The 17,139-nt window shown below is 51.6% G+C and overlaps 1 protein-coding gene across 4 annotated transcripts; it reads right to left on the bottom strand.

Annotated features, from left to right (window-relative positions):
• Positions 1–133: 133 nt before the first annotated feature.
• ELOVL1 (ELOVL fatty acid elongase 1) lies at positions 134–7,941 on the bottom strand. Of its 4 annotated transcripts, XM_058717754.1 has the most exons (9): positions 7,820–7,941; positions 7,589–7,645; positions 2,513–2,572; positions 2,141–2,331; positions 1,886–1,966; positions 1,685–1,741; positions 1,491–1,596; positions 1,196–1,401; positions 882–957 (listed from the first exon to the last, which is right to left on the bottom strand). In XM_058717754.1, exons 2-9 carry the CDS (start codon positions 7,602–7,604, stop codon positions 952–954), a joined length of 723 nt encoding a protein of 240 aa, XP_058573737.1. In that variant the 5' UTR covers positions 7,605–7,645; positions 7,820–7,941; the 3' UTR covers positions 882–951. The 4 variants fall into 4 exon arrangements, with proteins under 4 accessions (XP_058573735.1, XP_058573736.1, XP_058573738.1 ...); XM_058717752.1 differs by lacking the exons at positions 882–957; positions 7,589–7,645; positions 7,820–7,941 and adding exons at positions 134–869; positions 5,124–5,255 and having other exon boundaries at positions 1,265–1,401; XM_058717753.1 differs by lacking the exons at positions 882–957; positions 7,589–7,645; positions 7,820–7,941 and adding exons at positions 134–869; positions 3,113–3,234 and having other exon boundaries at positions 1,265–1,401.
• Positions 7,942–17,139: the final 9,198 nt, after the last annotated feature.

Genomic DNA, 17,139 nt, shown 5'->3' with positions numbered 1-17,139 from the left:
CATGACCTCTGTCCCAGCCTCCCCAGAGCCTCTTCTCTGCTGTCTGTCATCAGAGAGCCAGAACCATCCCTCCTGTTTGCAGATAATAAGGCTAGCACCTCTTTCATTCACACATGTACACACACAGCCTCGGTGGTTTTCTCTGTCACTTTTAATGAAGACATAAGCGAGGGAGCAGCCTCCACAGGCTGTATTCCCAGGCCCCCCACCCACCCTGACCTTTGGCCAAGAAGCTTCTGCTTCAGCGTGGGTAGAGGAGGGATCCTGGGTCCACAGTGACAGATTATTGCTGACCTCTTCGGTGTGAGGAAAAAGGCCACAAGACCCCGGTTGAGGGCCAGTCCTGAGTGCTCCTCTCCCAAGTTTAAGGCAGGGAGGGGGAAATAAGTATCCAGCCCTTTCAAGCCCCCAGCTCCAGAGTGGCAGAGGGCAATGAGGCCACATCCTTGGAGCTGGCCAGGAGAAGTGGGTGAGGAACGGAAGCTGTGGTCCCTGTGTACCAGCTGTGGGGAGGGGAGGACCTGTCCCCTGCTCAGTCCTGACCACATAAGCCCTGGTCACAGGTATAGGTGGGAAGAAAAATGTCAGATGCTGCCCAAGGCACAGTCCTGAGGCACTTAGGTGGGCGCCTAGGTAGGCCGTGTTTCTCAGTTGGCCTTGACTTTGGCAGTACCTGGAGCTCCATTTTGCTGAAGTACACGGGGGAGCCGTTTGCCTTTGGTGTAGGAGTGATACCAGAAGTTGGAGAACAGCACGAAGAAGATGGTACCGTACATCCAGATGAGGTGGATGATGACCGGATACTGGTAGTTACAGCTAGGCATGAAGTAGTATTGGGAGATGTGCAGGGAGACCAGGACGAACTGGATCTAGAATGGAGGAAGGCAAGGGTCAGAGGGAACAGTGAGAGGTGGCAGAGAAAGACTGAATGTGGAGTGTGGAGGGATGGGGTCAAAGGTAGGGCGGGTTGGGGGCGCCTGGGTGGCGCAGTCGGTTAAGCGTCCGACTTCAGCCAGGTCACGATCTTGCGGTCTGTGAGTTCGAGCCCCGCGTCGGGCTCTGGGCTGATGGCTCGGAGCCTGTTTCTGATTCTGTGTCTCCCTCTCTCTCTGACCCTCCCCCGCTCATGCTCTGTCTCTCTCTGTCCCAAAAATAAATAAAAAACGTTGAAAAAAAAAAATTTTTAAAAAAAAAGGTAGGGCGGGTTGGATAAAGGTAGGATCCAGACCAGAAGGTTGGGACAGTTATGGGCCAGGCCTCTCACCAGCTGGATGGCTGTCATGTGCTTTTTCCACCACAGGTAAGGCTGAGCCACAGGGCCAAGGGCAGACAACCCATAGTACAGGTACATGACGACATGCACAGAGGAGTTGATCATGGCGTGGAAAGAGCCCATTCCTCCTGTGAGGGTACAATGAACGAGGTCAGAAGAATTGAGCTGCTGGTCCTCAATGCCCGCCCTTCTTCCCCCGGTGGCCTTCACCACTCACCTGGGGCAATTTTTACCCCCCACCACCAGCTCCAAGGAAGCACTGAGTGGTGGAAGACATGTAGAAAGGTCACCTGTCCGTCTTTTTTCCGGAGGATAAAGATCACCTGAGAAGAGTGGGGAAAGGAAAGGGGTTTCTGAGCCAGGGCCTCTCCTTTCTCCCTACAGGTTCTCACCTCTCCTATAACCACTCACCGTGTCCATCAGTTCGATGAACTTGGAGAAGAGGAAGAGCCAGGCCACTCGAACCATCTGCAAGAAGTCAGGCAGCCTTAGGACACCCATGCTACTCCAAAAACTTCCCTAAATTGGGCCAGGAGCCCAAGTCACACCCAAACTCCTATCCCCAGGTTGCTTATAACCTAGCCACCCCACACTATGCCTGTCCCTACTTACCCTTAGTGCCTCCGGGCTGTTGGAATAGTCCACAGGATCGCAGCGCCAGGTGTAAGTACTCAGCCAGCCAGACATCAAGAACTAGGAAGGGGTGTGGATTAGACCACCAGAGTTCCACCCTGCCCAATCCCTCTTGCTATCTAGCTGAAGAAATGGATTTCAGCCTCTCTGGAAAGGAGATGCCATGCTCTGGCCACAAGGCCTGCCCCTTATCCTGCCAGCAGGAATTAAAACCTAGACATGCCAGGGGCCCACCTCATAGACAATGTAGAGGGAGAGCGCCACCAGGGAGAAGTTGTAGACAATCATGAAGCCCCGGAGCTGGAAGGGCTTCCGATTGGCCATGATGCGAGGCCCAAGTGAGAGAACGAAGTACACGTAGGTCAGGAGGATGGAGGTCATTAGCAGGGGGGACCCCATCAGAGGGTAGCCCTGGACCCGAGGATCTGTAGAATAAGGGTCAAGGAGTCAGAAAGGGTCACGGGGTCCCAAAGGGTGCCCACCAGGTGTACAGACATGGGGCCAGGTCACAAAGGGTCAACGGGTTCACAGGGACTCTCCATTAGGAGACAGCCCTAGATCCAGGGATCCCAGGACAGGAGAAAAGAAGGGTAGACGGCATCTTACCTGCATACTTCATCATCTCCTGGTACAAGTTCACAACTGCCTCCATCCTGGCTAAGGATTCTGGGGAGGTATGGAGGGTGGGTGTCAGGGCTGACCGTGCCCCCATCCCACCCTTGACCCACAGACAGGAAGCAGACCAGATGAGACAACTCCCGACACCTCCCTGCATAAAGGACAGAAGACTGACAGGAAGGAATTGCTGGGGATTGGGGGTAGGAAGCCATCTGGCCAGGGCACCGCTTCCCCGCACATCCCGCCTGCCTGCTGGGAAGGACAGATCCCGCCCTCCGCTCCACACCTCACTCGCCTCCCCTCACTCTCTGCTCCTCCAGAGATTCTCACCCCCAGACCTCTCCTCCCCTCTTTCACTGCAGGGGAACTCTCCAAGTCCGGTCTCTTTCCGGAGAGTCTTACCTCTCCTCTCCGGAATGACCGCTTCTCCCTTCCCCACCAGTCTCCCACCTCTCCAGCTCTGGTTCTGTCTTCTCCCCAGGGATCCTCCCCTTCAACCGCTCCGGTCCACCTTCGGGATGCTGGTCTCTCGGGACGCCGGTTCCCTCCTGCCCCTTCCTCCTCTCCTCTGCCCTCCTGGCCTCTCACCTCCAGCGTCTCTCGCAACTCCTGGCTCTCCTCCTCTCCGGCACCCCTTCCAGCCCTTCCACTCCGGAGCCTTTGAGACTCAGGAGCCTTTGAGACTCCAGCCCCGGCTCCACCTGTCTGACTAGATCTGGCAGAGCCCCGCCCTCCGCCCGCCCCCGCTGCACTGCGCATGAGGTGGAGGGTGGGGCCAGGCCACAGGTCAGGGCCCGGAGGAGCAGGACCCACCAGGATTGAGAAAGCCAAGTAAAGCATGGGGCTCACCACCTACCCACCCACCCACCCTGGACAGCCAGATGACCTAAAGCTCTAGCTTAGTTTTGAGTCAGAAACCTCACGGGACTTCAGCCCAGGGCTCACCTTGGCCCCAAGAGAACTGCTGAAAACCCACACCCAGCATCTTCTCCTAAACTAGCCAGAAACTCTCAGTTTGTCCTGCTTCAGAATGGGTGCAATCACCCTTCTCTCCCTGGGAGGGGCAGGGAAGCCAGTGGCATGTGAGGAGGTGGGTGAGTGGGGGAGGTCTCAGGAATCTTCCCCTCCTTTAGGGAGGGTCCTAATGAGCTAGGCCCTCTCCCCCTCAGAGCCTGAAGGAATGTCGGGGGAGGGCGCACTGGGACACAAAAGCTCCGGCCGGTCCCCAGGAGAGCCTGGGATGCCGGGGCGGTCCCTGAGGGACGAGCCTTGCCCTAAAACGGCCAGGGCAGCAGATGCTCTGCGAGCTGCCTGCCCGCCAGTCTGCCAGGTTCCCTCCGTCCAGACAACAACGTGAAAAATACAACGAGTGAAAAATACACCTTCTGACATCCACTGAGGCTGCACCCGTGCCCCTCCCACACTCACGGGGCACACATCTCACAGATGCTCCCCCAGCCTCCGTGACGACCCCCAGCTGCCCCCACCACTGTCAGGCCCCAAGTCCTCCTGTATGCACAGAGCGCCTCTAGCATGGCTCTCCCCACCACCACCATCGACAGACTGACCACCGCCCCCCCCCCCCCCCCAGCGCACATATGTACACACGGAGCCCTCACACCTCCTGCTGGTGACAACCACCCTCCTCTGACACACCACCCAAACAAGCCTCCACGGACTTTGACATGCAGTTCCTGATACTCAGACCTGCTCCTCACTCCATTCACGCTGGCAACACACCCAGAACACTCTTCGTTGGTCCTGCATCACCATGTGCAAACGGCCCACACGCAGGTTTACAGGTTTACTCACACGTACCGTACGCGAGTCACAGATAAATGTGGTCACAGACATAAACTCGGACACTCCACTTTGAGGTGAATGAACATAAAACCACCCACACCGCACGCAGACACACACCTGCCTTGGGTCATGCATGCAGGTCTCTTTTCATGGATGACCTTCGTCATTCATTCATTCCCAACCAGATTTTGTTGGTCCGCTGCCTCTCCTGTGGTAGGGCCTACCTGGCATAGGCCTGCACTCAGACACACAGTTCCTCCCTGACCCATGTGAGTTTGCCAGCTGGTTATCTCTCCCGCTCTCTCTCAGCCACCACTCAAGTTCACCTCCCACAAACACTCATGCGCCCTGAAGGTCAGGAGTGGCTCTAGGCTCCGGAGAGGACCTCTCCCCAAGCTTGAGAAGCACTGGGTGTGTCTCCGGTAGGGGAACTCGGTTGGGTGCTTCCTTCCTTTAAGATGGATGGAAGGGAAAAGGAGACAGGCAAAGGAAGGGGGAGGGGAAGGGAGAAGAGAGGGGAAGGGAGAAGAGAGGAGCAGGGAGCCAAGGAGAGGGAGGGTAAGAGGCACAGGGGGACGAGACCCAGAGGTGGTGGAAGAAGGCCTAGGTTTCAGCAAATGGGAGCCGGGATCGGAGGGAGCCTGCCGGCCAGGGCCGGCCCCAGAGAGCTGGGACCTCCCACCCACGGTCCGGGAACAGCCTCGCCCACAGGCTGGGCAGGGCAGGGCAGGGCAGGGCCAGCTAGGCAGGGTGCCCGGGCACGTGGGCAGCCCGCCCGTGGAAGGTCCAGACTCACCAGTGGGGGGCCAGGCGGGCAGGAGTGGAGGGCTTGGAAGGAGCAGGGCCAGAGAGAAGTCCCCAGGGCCAGCCTGCCTGCCACTTCCTCATCTGCTGGGCCGACTTTCTGTCACCAGAGGGGGACAGGGCGGGCCGGGCGGGGGGCGCCTGCTGATTGGCCCCGACTGGGCTCGGCCCGAGGGGCGGGCGCAGGGGCGGGCCGCCAGATTCCGGGGCAGGAAGCACGCCCAGCCCGGACTCCCCACCCCTTCCCTCGGCATCTTGCCGCTCGCCTCCATCAGGTCGCCCTGGGCCGGCCCTGGCCCGCCAGAGGTGCACCTTGCTTCTTCCCGACCCTCAGTCTTATTCTGGGCCCTCTGGTGACTGTCCACCCACGTGACCAACACATCCTATGTTTGTGGCAGGCCCACCCAGCTTAGGACCCTGAGGAAAGTTCCAGGACTAAGCAGACCTCTCCCCCTGAGCTTTCACTCCAGAGGGTGATGGGAGGGTTGGACCGAGGCAGTGTGTGTTCTATGGGCTGACCTGGGGTGGCAGGGAGGTCTCAGCCAGAGGGAGCAGCTGTGTAAGGAAGCCTTCCCTGGGAGCCCATAAACTTGGATGAACCCTAGCATTAGGGACTGCTAGGAGGATTTGGCTGTGGGAGAATACAAATGGCCCGAGGTGGGAACAGTGAATCACTAGCTAAACTGACCTTGAGGGTAGTGTAAAGGGGTGGGGGGGGGGGGGGGGGCGAAAGGAAGTGAAGCCAGCTGTGGCTGAAAGGCCCTAGGGCCTGAAGGCCAACCAGGGCACTTTGGTTCTATTCTGGAAGTAGAGGAGAAACAGCGAAGCTTTCTGAGGAGGCTGCAATGAGGCTTGTATTATCAAATATTTATTGATATTTGTCTCACACTTACCGTGTGTGAGACTGTGGCAAATACCAGGGACACATCAATGAACCAGGCAGATGCTGTCCCTGCATGGGGTTTGGGTTTGCCTCTAGCTGAGTCATTTCACTCTGGCAGCCAGGGTGATGAGGCTATTGAGGCAGCCCAGGTGAGAGAAAACAGCCTGACGTAAGAAGGTTTGGAAACTGATGGGATAGGAGAGGCAGACACTGGAGATGTCCCAAGACAGGTGCACTCTCTATATATACTTAGCTGTCCATCCACCTTCCTGCACTCTCCCCTCCTAGCTCCACACACTAACCTACTAGACTGAACTGGGATAAGGGCTAAGTTTTAGCAAAATGAAACCTGTATCTCTGGCAGCTCCTGGAGCAGTCCTTTGCATATAGTGACCCAATAACTGCTTGTCAGATTGGATGGTGTAAATGTGGACAGAAAGGGAATTCGGAAGAAACAATGGTTTGGAAGAAACAGTAGTACGTAAATGGTGGGATGTATCTGTGCGAAAGTTTAGTCTTAGAGGTAAGAGGTCAGAGCCAAAGAACAGCTATGATCCAGCCCATTAGTAACTACCCTGGAAATAGCAGAAGGACTCAAAAGGCTCAAATTTCTTAGTGTTGTTACACTAAGGCCTCCCTGATCTGGCCCCGTCTCCCACTCTACCTGTGTCCTGTGCATATCCTGTGCTTTACCTTCCCCAAGGATGTCAACATCTGTCACACACGCCCACTGCTCCGGGCCTGGCCCCTGGCTCAATACAAGGTATAAACAGCTCTCCCAAGGTAGTAAATCACTCCACCCCTCACTGAAAGCCTAATGTGTTCCAGGTATATTTTAGTGGCTTTGGGGTCACACCTGACTCCACAGGCCCAAGTTTAAACCTTCCAGGGAGTACATGCGTAACCTTCTGCGAGTTGCCAAACCTCTATGAAATGGGAGCCACAGTGCCTACCTTGCTATGGCGAAGATTAAAGGAGTGAGGTCACGTTAAGCGCTTGGCACTGTTTCTGTTCTCACTGGTTCATAGATAGGGTGGAGAGCAACTAGCACATCAAGAATACACCAATATAGGGGCACCTGAGTGGCTCAGGTGGTGAAGCGTCCAACTCTTGATCCTGGCTCAGGTTATTATCTCACAGTTCGTAACTTTGAGCCCCGTGTGAGGCTCATGCTTGGGATTCTGTCTCTCCTTCTCCTTATCCCTCACCTGCTTGTGCTCTCCCTCTCTCTCAAAATAAATAAATAAACTTAGAAGGAGAAAAGAAGAAGAGGAAGGAGGAGGAGGAGGAGGGGAGCCTGGGTAGCTTAGTCAGTTAAGTGTCAGACTTTGGCTCAGGTCATGATCTCACGGTTCGTGAGTTTGAGCCCCACATTGGGCTCTCTGCTGTCAGCATGGAGCCCACTTCAGATCCTCCGTCCCCCTCTCTCTCTCTGCACCTCCCCTGCTCACACTCTCTCAAAAATAAAATAATAAAAGCATTAAAAATGAATACACCAATATTAATAACCAATATGTCAATATTGTATGCATATTCATGAGCATTTGTGTAACCAGTATTTCCTACATGCATACCGTGTGCACACACCATTCTGAGAGCACTACTGGAGGGGCTTTGGATTCGGCGTCCATCTAGAGGCGAATTAGAAACAAACGAAGCAGATTATCAGGGATGATGTAACAGTCCCAGAGGTCAAACATAGTAGAGACAGTTGTAGAGACTACAACTACCATTTATTCACCCGTGGTACATGTCCACAGCAAGCCCCCAGTCAATGTTGACAGATTAAGTGAATGAACACGCACCAAGGCTCACTTCGCTCAGTTCCTGTCTCGGTCCTGGGAGAAAGCATCTTCCAATATCTGAGAGAGATCATGTAGCCCCAAGTCCTACCAAATGGCATCTGCATGGCCCTGGGTTTCCTGCAAAATATTCGCGGGCTAGAGGAGAAGACAGATGTCTGAGTAACCAATTATAGTGGCATGTGGTGAGTGTTCCCACAGAGATAAACCCAGAGAGTTATGAGAGCACGAGGAGGGGCACCTCACCCCAGGGTGGGGGTGAGTTCTTGAAGGCTTCACAGAAATGGCACCAAAGCTGAGCCTTAAAGGACACGTTCTAAAGCAAGGAAATGCATTGCCGGCAGAGAGAAGCAAGTGTGTGAAGGCATAGAAGCAGGAGATGTGGTGGGTTTTGGGAGCTCTAATAGTCTGATGTGGCTCAAGCTCAGAGGACATAGAGGTATGGGCAGGAATTGGTTTATAAAAAGCCCTGTATGCCAGGGTAAGAAGTTTGGATTTGTGTTATTCAGCCCTGGCTGCACACTGTCTATCACCTGGGGAGCTTTTAAAATATCAACGTCTGGCTCTCACCTTCTAATGGCTGTTTTTAATGGGAAGCCGCTTGAGCACATTTACGTGCTATATGGAGAAAGATCCAGCATCCACATGGAGAGATTAGCCTTTGGCTAAGGGGAACACCTCACAGATGGCCACGTCAGGGGACTCTCAGGGGACTGGGAGAGAAGGAGGCTGTTTGGGGCCTGCAGAGAAGCTGGGTGGAAGGTTACCAGCATGAGGGGCAGGCTGATGAACTGGAGAAACTGAAGGGGTCCGGGAACTCAGTCTTGATAAGGATGAAGGCCGGGTGGTGAGGAGGGGGTGTGGGGGGAAGAATGCCCAGTAGAGCTGTCTAACAACTCCCCCTCCTTCATGCGGCCTTCCTAATTGGAAGTAAGGTGACTTCCCCCAGGGTCCCACCCGCCCTGACTCACTCCTCACTCACTGCTCTCTCAGGGGCCCTTCTCCATCCTCATTCCCCAGAAAACCACTGATGTACTTTCTGCAAGGGTTCAATCTGAAACCACCCTCCGTGTGGATGCTAACAACTCGGTTCCCTTGATTATCTGAGGCTTTACATGTTCCAACAGAAAAATGCAAAGGAAGCGGGGTCAAAGAAGCAGGAACAACAATGAGGAACAAATGGGAAAAGGCGTGCCTGTGCGCGCACGCGTATGTGGGGTGGGGGGGCGAGCAGGTGGAGCAGTGGGGGGGGACAGAGCATGGAGACACAGGGAGTCGTGGGTTAAAGACAATAGGAGTTGAGGGTCGGGGCGCCTGGGTGGCTCAGTCAGTTAAGCGTCCGACTTCAGCTCAGGTCATGATCCTGTGGTCCGTGGGTTCGAGCCCCGCGTCAGGCTCTGTGCTGACAGCTCAGAGCCTGGAGCCTGTTTCAGATTCTGTGTCTCCCTCTTTCTCTGACCCTCCCTTGTTCATGCTCTTTCTCTGTCTCAAAAATAAATAAATGTTAAAAAAAATTTTTTTTTTAAAAAATAGGAGCTGAGGGTCTACAGGCTAACAGACACCAGGACCCTCCCCTGTTCATGCTTTCTCTGTCTCAAAAATAAATAAATGTTTTAAAAAAAAAAATTTTTTTTTTTTTAAATAGGAGCTGAGGGTCTATAGGCTAACAGACACCAGGAGTGGCAGGTGGAGACGGAAGCAGTCTCCTGGGGGCTGGGACAGACTTCCCTTCACTGTCCTGTAAAGGACAAAGGGCACTTTCTACACCCTCACCACACAGAGGAGTTGGGGGGAGGGCTGAATCCGTGAGGACAGGGGAGTAAAGAAAGGGTGAAGGGTTTGTCAGTTAATCATTCTGCATATCCCTGGGCCTTCACCAGCTAGTTAGTGTCCTCCGCCTATGGCTGAAGGAACCAGGGCTGGAAAGACATCCAGCTGGCAGAAGGGAGAGGATGCGTGCAAGCGCTCATCACAACTGTCAGTGGGTAGCCAATGCCTACATGCTGTGGGCAGCATTCAGGGTTCACAGAACAGAACTAAAGACACTCAGGTAGGGGGAGAGGACTGTGATAGAACCTGCAGAAAAGGCTCTGGAGGGAGAAAAGGGGAGACTCTTTCCTCCAGGGGAAGTCATCAGGATGGAGGAAAGACAGGTAGCCATATCTGGAAGATGTGTGAGCGAGGCCGAACGGCAAAGAGAGAAAATGTAGCTTATTTTCAATACCTTCTCCGGCAAGAATGGGGCCAGCTGCTTTCCATATGCTCTTATGGTTCAGTCCCGTAAGGTAACTACTGTTATCACTGCTTTGTGGATGAAAAGAACAGAATCAGAAAGGGTGATGGAGTTTTCTCAAGGCCACGTGGTAAGTAAGGGAGAAGCAACACAGGTGCTCCAGGCTGAGGAAAAGGTGTGGACAAAGGGATGGAAGTAGGAACACACAGGACAGGTGTAGAGAATCGCTGCACCTGATGCTGCTTGGCCAAAGGATATGCTGCTGAATAAGAGGCCTTCATATGCAAGAAGGTTAAAAAGTAGGCCGGCCCCAAACCATGAAGTGGTCTGAATGAAAGTAGGAGGAGTTTTGTGTGTACTGGGGTGTCCCCAAGGATTTTTAAGAAAGGGGTTGGTAGGATCCCCATTGTTCTTTACAAAGACAAACCTGGAGACGGTAAGATATATAACATCAGGGGGAAAGGAAAGGAAGGAGGGCCAGCTGGGAGACCAGCCCCGATGCACAGGTGTGACACGCCCAGGGCTGTATCTAAAGTAAGGGGAGTGAGAAGGGAGAGAAGACAGAGCAGAGAGAGACCCAGAATTGACAGTAACATGGTTGTGCGGGATCACTCAGGTGGAGCAGGGTGAGGAATTGAATGCCTTTGGGGACACGTGGATTGTGAGGGAGGGTTGCACACTGCACAATCTTAAATACAGTTCTGTAAGTTTAGAAGAACAGGTGGGGCTCGAGGCAAAAAAAGAAAAAAAACATCCAAAGATTCTCTGAAATCACACAAAGTGGACTGTGGGAGCTCAGACACTTCCCCCACCCCCTTGTTTTCATTTCCTTTAGGGAATCCCTGCCCCACTCCATTGGCCTGGGAATCGTGGTTCTTCCCACTTCCCCCAATCCAAGCTCCTCATGGCACAGAATCCCAGCAAGAATAATCAGAGTTCCTGGGTGAGATGAGCCCCTACTGTTGTCAAGTGGAAAAACACAGAGACAGAGAGCCTCGGACATCGGACATCCATCGGACATCGGACCCTTGAGCCCACCTACAGCCAGTCACCTTTCAACTTCCCATCCACATAACCCAAACACAATGGGGGCCCCCTTCCTTTGTTTTTGGTTAGGCTAGTTTAATTTTAATGTGCTGTAACCAAAGCACTCTAACAGGCCATGATGCAATAAAAATGAAATTCCTCAGGAGAGAGTAAGGGAAGAGAATAGGAGTTTGCATTTGAATGCTGACTCTATACCCAAATGGCCTTTTATGCCCTTCTAAGAAGTTTGGACCTTACCCTGTAGAAAAGCAAGAGCTACTTAAAGTTTTAACTTTAATTTTCAATATGTTCAGTTGCAGGTACGTTTTTGAGGTCTGTGCTATAATCCCATCTTACAGAGGTGGAAACTGAGGTTCTTGGAAGTGAAGTAACTTGCCTAAGGTCACACAACAGATGTGTCCAGGTCAGGAGGTGGTAGGCGACAGGAGTAGGGGACACTGGAAGGATGAGTTATTCACTAGATGAACAAGGGGGCCTGGAGCAGGAAAAAGAGAGGGCAGACAGTCCAAGGAGTGGGTAGGGCATGTGCAAGCTGTGGAGGTGTGAGACAGCACCTGACTCCCAGGTCAAGGCCTGGCTGAAGCACTTCCAGCGTAACGGCAAGAACAGTGGAGTTGCCGTGACAAAACAAGGCCCGTGGAACTGGTGGGAGTGTGAAGAGAAGCAAGCAGGAGCTCAGGACTGCGATTCCCCAGGGGGGGCGGGGGGGGGGCGGGGGGGAAGACAACAGCAGCCCAGGAAGACCTGAGCACACACCTAGTAAGCGTGGACAGATGAGGAGGGAACTCATCACACCTGCACAGAGACATCTAGGAGAGGAGTAGGGCCCCCGGTAGGGTCAGAATGTAGGCAGACTGTGGACTGAGTCTTCAGCTGGTTTATTCAGTTTAGAAGGGAGGACACAGAACATTTCAGGTGAGGGAGCTTGTCATTTGATCTCAAATCAAAATCAAAGTATACAGTGGGAGAGTATAGGTGTCAAATAAGGGGGAGAAAGAAAATTCACTAAAGTAAATTCAAAAATGACTTATCACACCAGGTAAACCAATGTAAAAATGTTCCAGGGACTGCTCTGCATGAGCTGAGACACGGTGGGAGATCAGATATGCACAGAGGATCTCTTAGGAGGCGGAACTCCTGATGGCAGGCATGGTGTGAGCACACACAAGGTGCAGAGGAGGGAGAAGTTATGTCCTCACAAAGGGACTCATGAATCACTGGTTTAAGCAGCAATTCTGGACATTAGAGTTCTAGACACTACCCTGAGGATAGTGGATATTTATTGAGCTTCTATTGTCAGGCACCGTTCTGAGCACTTTGTACGTATTCATCTATTTAAACTTCACAGCAACTCTACAATATAGCCACTAATATTATCCCCAGGAATAAGGAAGTTGAGGCAGAGAGAGGTAAATTAACTTGTCCAAGTTCAAACAGCTAGTAAGTGGCACAGCTAGGATTAGAATCCAGGCAGTCTAAACCTGTTCTTTTTTTTTTTTTTAATGTTTATTTATCTATTTTGAGAAAGAGACTGCAAGTAGGGGAGGGGCAGACAGAGGGGGAGAGAGAATCCCGAGCCGCTTCCACGCCATCGGTGCACGAGTCTGACGCAGGCCCAATCCCATGAACGAGATCATGACCTGAGCCAAAATCAAGAGTGAGACACAACCAACTGAGCCACCGAGGCCCCCCTGAACCTGCTCTTTTAACCAAAATGCTACATTATACTCTCTCTCCAAAGTCAACCAAATCATCATACCACTGATAATAGCAGCGGCTACCTATCAGATGCTATGATGGGTCTGATGCTATAGTGTGCCAGACACATACATTTCATGCCAAAGCTCACACAGCTAGCTATCAGGTAGAACTGGAATTCAAACGCTGACAGTTCAGTCTGCTTGAACTTGGGGGACAATAAAAAGCATAAAAGAGAAGGTAACTGACCTTACTTAGTTGGCGTGGTGCTGAGTTGTGCCCACACTGGGTTGTCAGGAGGCTTCACAGAGGAATGGGTCACTGGCTGAGTTTTGAAAGATGATTGGGTATTCATCAGACAGAATGATGGGGGCAAAGTGTTACTTGCAGAGGGATCAGTGGGAATAAAGGAATGGAGGCCAGAAAGAGTTTGTCACTTTCAGGAAATCTCCAGCAGTTTGTATGGCTTGGAAATAGGGTGGATGGCAGGACAATATGGAAAATAAGTCAGGAGAAGCAGTCAGGGGGCTAGATCACATAGAATCTTACTTGCCTTTCCAGGAAATGTGAGCTGCTTTTTCAAACCTTTCCAATGAAGTAAATGTAATGAAAGAAAGAAAGAAAGAAAGAAAGGAAAGAAAGAAAGAAAGAAAGAAAGAAAGAAAGAAAGAAAGAAAGAAAGAAAGAAAGAAAGAAAGAAAGAAAGAAAGAAAGAAAGAATCAATCCTAGGAAATCTGGTAGCTTACTCTGAATCCCTTCAGAGTAGGACTTCCTTGAAGTATATTTTCTCTTCATAATGCATACATGATAGTTTTGTGTTGTCTGTTTAAATTACTCCTGGGAAAAGGAGTGTACCAGCATGATTTGATCCTGGTACTTTGTGCCTTGGCCACTCTGCCCCACCAACCTACCAGCTATGTGGACTCCAGCTTAAGAAACACAAGGTGGGAACTATCAAAAGAATTTTCATCAGGGGCGCCTGGGTGGCTCAGTCGGTTGAGTGTCCAACTTCAGCTTAGGTCATGATCTCACAGCTCGTGAGTTCGAGCCCCACGTCAGGCTCTGGTGCTGACAGCTCGGAGCCTGGAGCCTGCTTCAGATTCTGTGTCTCCCTCTATCTCTGCCCCTAACCCACTCACATTCTGTCTCTGTCTCTCTCAAAAATAAATAAACATTAAAAAAAAATTAAAAAAAAAAAAGAATTTTCATCCAAGGGAGCAATGTGATCAGATCCACAGTTTACCCGGGAGCCAATGCAACCCGGCATATGCGTTGGAGTGGGAGACAGGGAGTCTGAAAAACTCTTTTGGGGAAAGAGGCCTAAGTTGCAGGGCGGGATGAACAGATATTGGGGAGCCAGAATGGACAGAATTTGGTAACTGACTGGGTCATGGGGGGACCAGGGACACAGAGAATGAAGGGTTTAGGATGGCTTCCACAGACTTGGCTTAGGTCACACCCAGGAAATGGAAAACAAAACAAAACAAAACAAAACAGGTTCAGAGGGAAGGATGGCTGGACTTAAACGTGCAGTATCTGAGGTACCTATGGATCCTGGGGCAGAGAGCTCTGAGCTGAAAATAAAACTTAATTTGAGTTACAAACAGAAAACGTAGTGGTCACAGAGACAGCAGGCAGAAGGACAGAAGGCCAAAAGCTGCAGAGAAGGAATGGTTAGTGAGGTAGGCGCCAAGTGGGGAGAAAGATGAAAAGGTAATGGTCAGCACTGTCAAACACCATGGAGATGACCTAAGATGAGCATTGAAAATAATTCTGGATTTAGCCATGAGGTCAGCAGTGATGTCTGAAGAGGAGTTCCAGAGGAGTGGTAGAAGGAATGGGAGGGGTGGAGGAAGAGGCAGTGATTGGAGCCCTGTATATCAAGAGCCTGGCTGTGAGTCAGTGAGTAGACAGGTGAGGTCAAGGAGTAACATGGAAAAGACACAGGACACAGGGGGCCATGAAAATGGGAGCAGCCCAAAGAAAGTAGTAAAAAACAAACAAACAAACAAAAAACACAGGTAGTGCACGTGCAGGGGTGTGGGCAAGAGAAGACCTCAGACAGGAGATTCAGGTGAGAACAAGGGAAGGTGGTAGAGCGGCAGAGGGCAGGCAGGGAGGGGAGCAGCCCAGACTCTGATCAGGTTCTGATTCAGTAGGACAGGCTATCATCCCATGGAAAATGTCATTCACTGCTTTCACTGGAAGAGTCTCTCTGGTACACAGACTTTGCCCAGGGGATAGAGAGGGATGCTGGACAGTGGGAAGGTAAATTCTGACATACATCCATGTGTCTCTGGGGGAACTTACCACCTCTTTGATGAATTTTCACTAGAGAACCAGTGCAAGCTAGAAAACAATTGAGGGAAGTGGTCTAGAGGGAGGTTGGTAATGTTAACTTGCAGGTGATGGAGAGGGAGCTTCAGGGATAGTTTGTAGGGGGTTGAAGGATTCAGGGGCTGAGCTAGGAAAATTTCAGTTTATCTTATATAACATAGTCAGGCAATGTGGAAAACAATCAAAATGTATGGGGACAGGACAGGTAGGCTTGGGAATCATGGCCAGAGACTTTAAAGCTAGGAAGGATATCTGGGATCAGCCAGGTGAGAAAACGGAGACCCAGGGAAGTCAGGTGCCTTGTCCATAATGCACTTGGGGAAGCTGCCATGTCCAAATGGCAGGTGGCACTTGAGAGCTTGTGAACTCATGTAGAGACCATTATAGAGATCCAGCTCTGCCTCAGTGACTCACAGGAGTTCAAGAACAAGAGAGAGAGAAGTTAAAGGGGAAAAGAGAGGAAGAGAAAAAGAATGTCCTGTGGGACACATACACACATTGAAGGGATGGGCGCCATGGCCCCCATCAGATGGGCTGGAGAGGGTACCTTCTGTTTCAACTAGAAAGCCCCACGTGAAGAGCGGCAAATTCTTTCCAACTGTTCCCCCTGTGTTTGAGGCCATCAAGCCAGAGCCACATCAAGCCTCCATGGGTTGGCATGATGAACTCTCAGGAGTGATCCGAAAAGGGACCGCAGTCTCTGGCCCATTGTTAAACTTCAATAGGCTATCCTCCCAAATTTGGAACAGATGGAAGAAAATGTACATCCCTTAATCATTTCTCTGGATAGTAATCAGGATTTGACCCAGGGTGGGCGTTTGGAAGGATTCAGCCTCCGTCCTGCCCGGTGCTGGGATCAGCTCACACGGCTCCTGTGTCCACAGGGCACAGAGAATACATTGTCCCTAAGGGGGATTATTCTGTATGAGAAGCTCAGACAAAGGGAGAGGTTGTTCCCAGCTGCCTGGGGGAGGTGAGAATGGAGTGGGAAAAGGGCCCAGCCTTGCACTAGGGCATTCCTGCAGAGTTCAGCTTCGTGCCTGACAGCGGCACAGGAGGTATGTAATACAGCCCTTCCAGTTCAGTCCTAAAGCCAGAATCTCTTACAGAGCTGGAAGGAGCTGTTTCACAAGAAGGTACAAGGTCAGGTAAAGTTGTCTAGGTAGGGCAGCAATAGACATCGTAAGAGAAAGAGAATAGGGTGACTGGAGCAATGAGTAAACAGGAGGATCCACAATGACAGAATGCCAGCCACAGGGCAAACCTGGAGAGGAAGCAGTCCTAGACAATGGTTGTCATGTCAGTGTGGATTAAGTAAGCTTCTGCCTTAAGCAGGGTGAACTCTGTGCTGCAGTAAGATCTCATGGTTTCACAGTTGCGTCTTTCTCCATCCTAGGCATAAACCTGGGGTACAATGACCTAATCTCATTCTCCAGGGGCCCCAAGAGTAGGAGAAAACAGTCCCCAAGCAAAACAGAGCAGTCAGAAACAGGAACACCATCAAAGTGGGGCAAGAGAGCCATCTTTTACGAATCCTACGTCTGAACAAGCAAGCAGGTCCTGTCCTCTTCTTCAAAGGGAATTCCATATATATCCCCTCCTGAGGGAATGAGTGTGTGAGCGGAGGGAGATACCATCCGCTGAGGTGCTTACTGGGCTGTCCGAATCCTGAAGCTGGCGATGCTACGTAGGTGTGTGTACTCCAGAGGATCTGGGAGTGGGAGGGAGTTGCAAATGAGAACATGTGCTTCCAGAGTACAGAATACAGAGATGTGAGTGCCTTCGGAGTAAAGAATGTGTGCTTCAGGTCACCAGATGTAGGTGAGGTCCTGCATGTGTTCCCGTTGGGGCAGGAGGATATTTCCACTCTGGGAGGACAAGGAACCCATTTCAAATGGGATTACCTGGGACAACAAAGAAACTTCGGGTTGGTACCTCTCAATAGGAGGGAATCTTCTGGTGGAATTAAGGACAGCAGTCACCAAAAGATGATCCAGGACTTGTGGA

Source organism: Neofelis nebulosa, chromosome 2 (genome assembly GCF_028018385.1).
Source record: "Neofelis nebulosa isolate mNeoNeb1 chromosome 2, mNeoNeb1.pri, whole genome shotgun sequence".
In the NCBI taxonomy this organism is placed as follows: Eukaryota; Metazoa; Chordata; class Mammalia; order Carnivora; family Felidae; genus Neofelis; species Neofelis nebulosa.
This window is presented reverse-complemented; position numbering and strand designations above follow the sequence as displayed.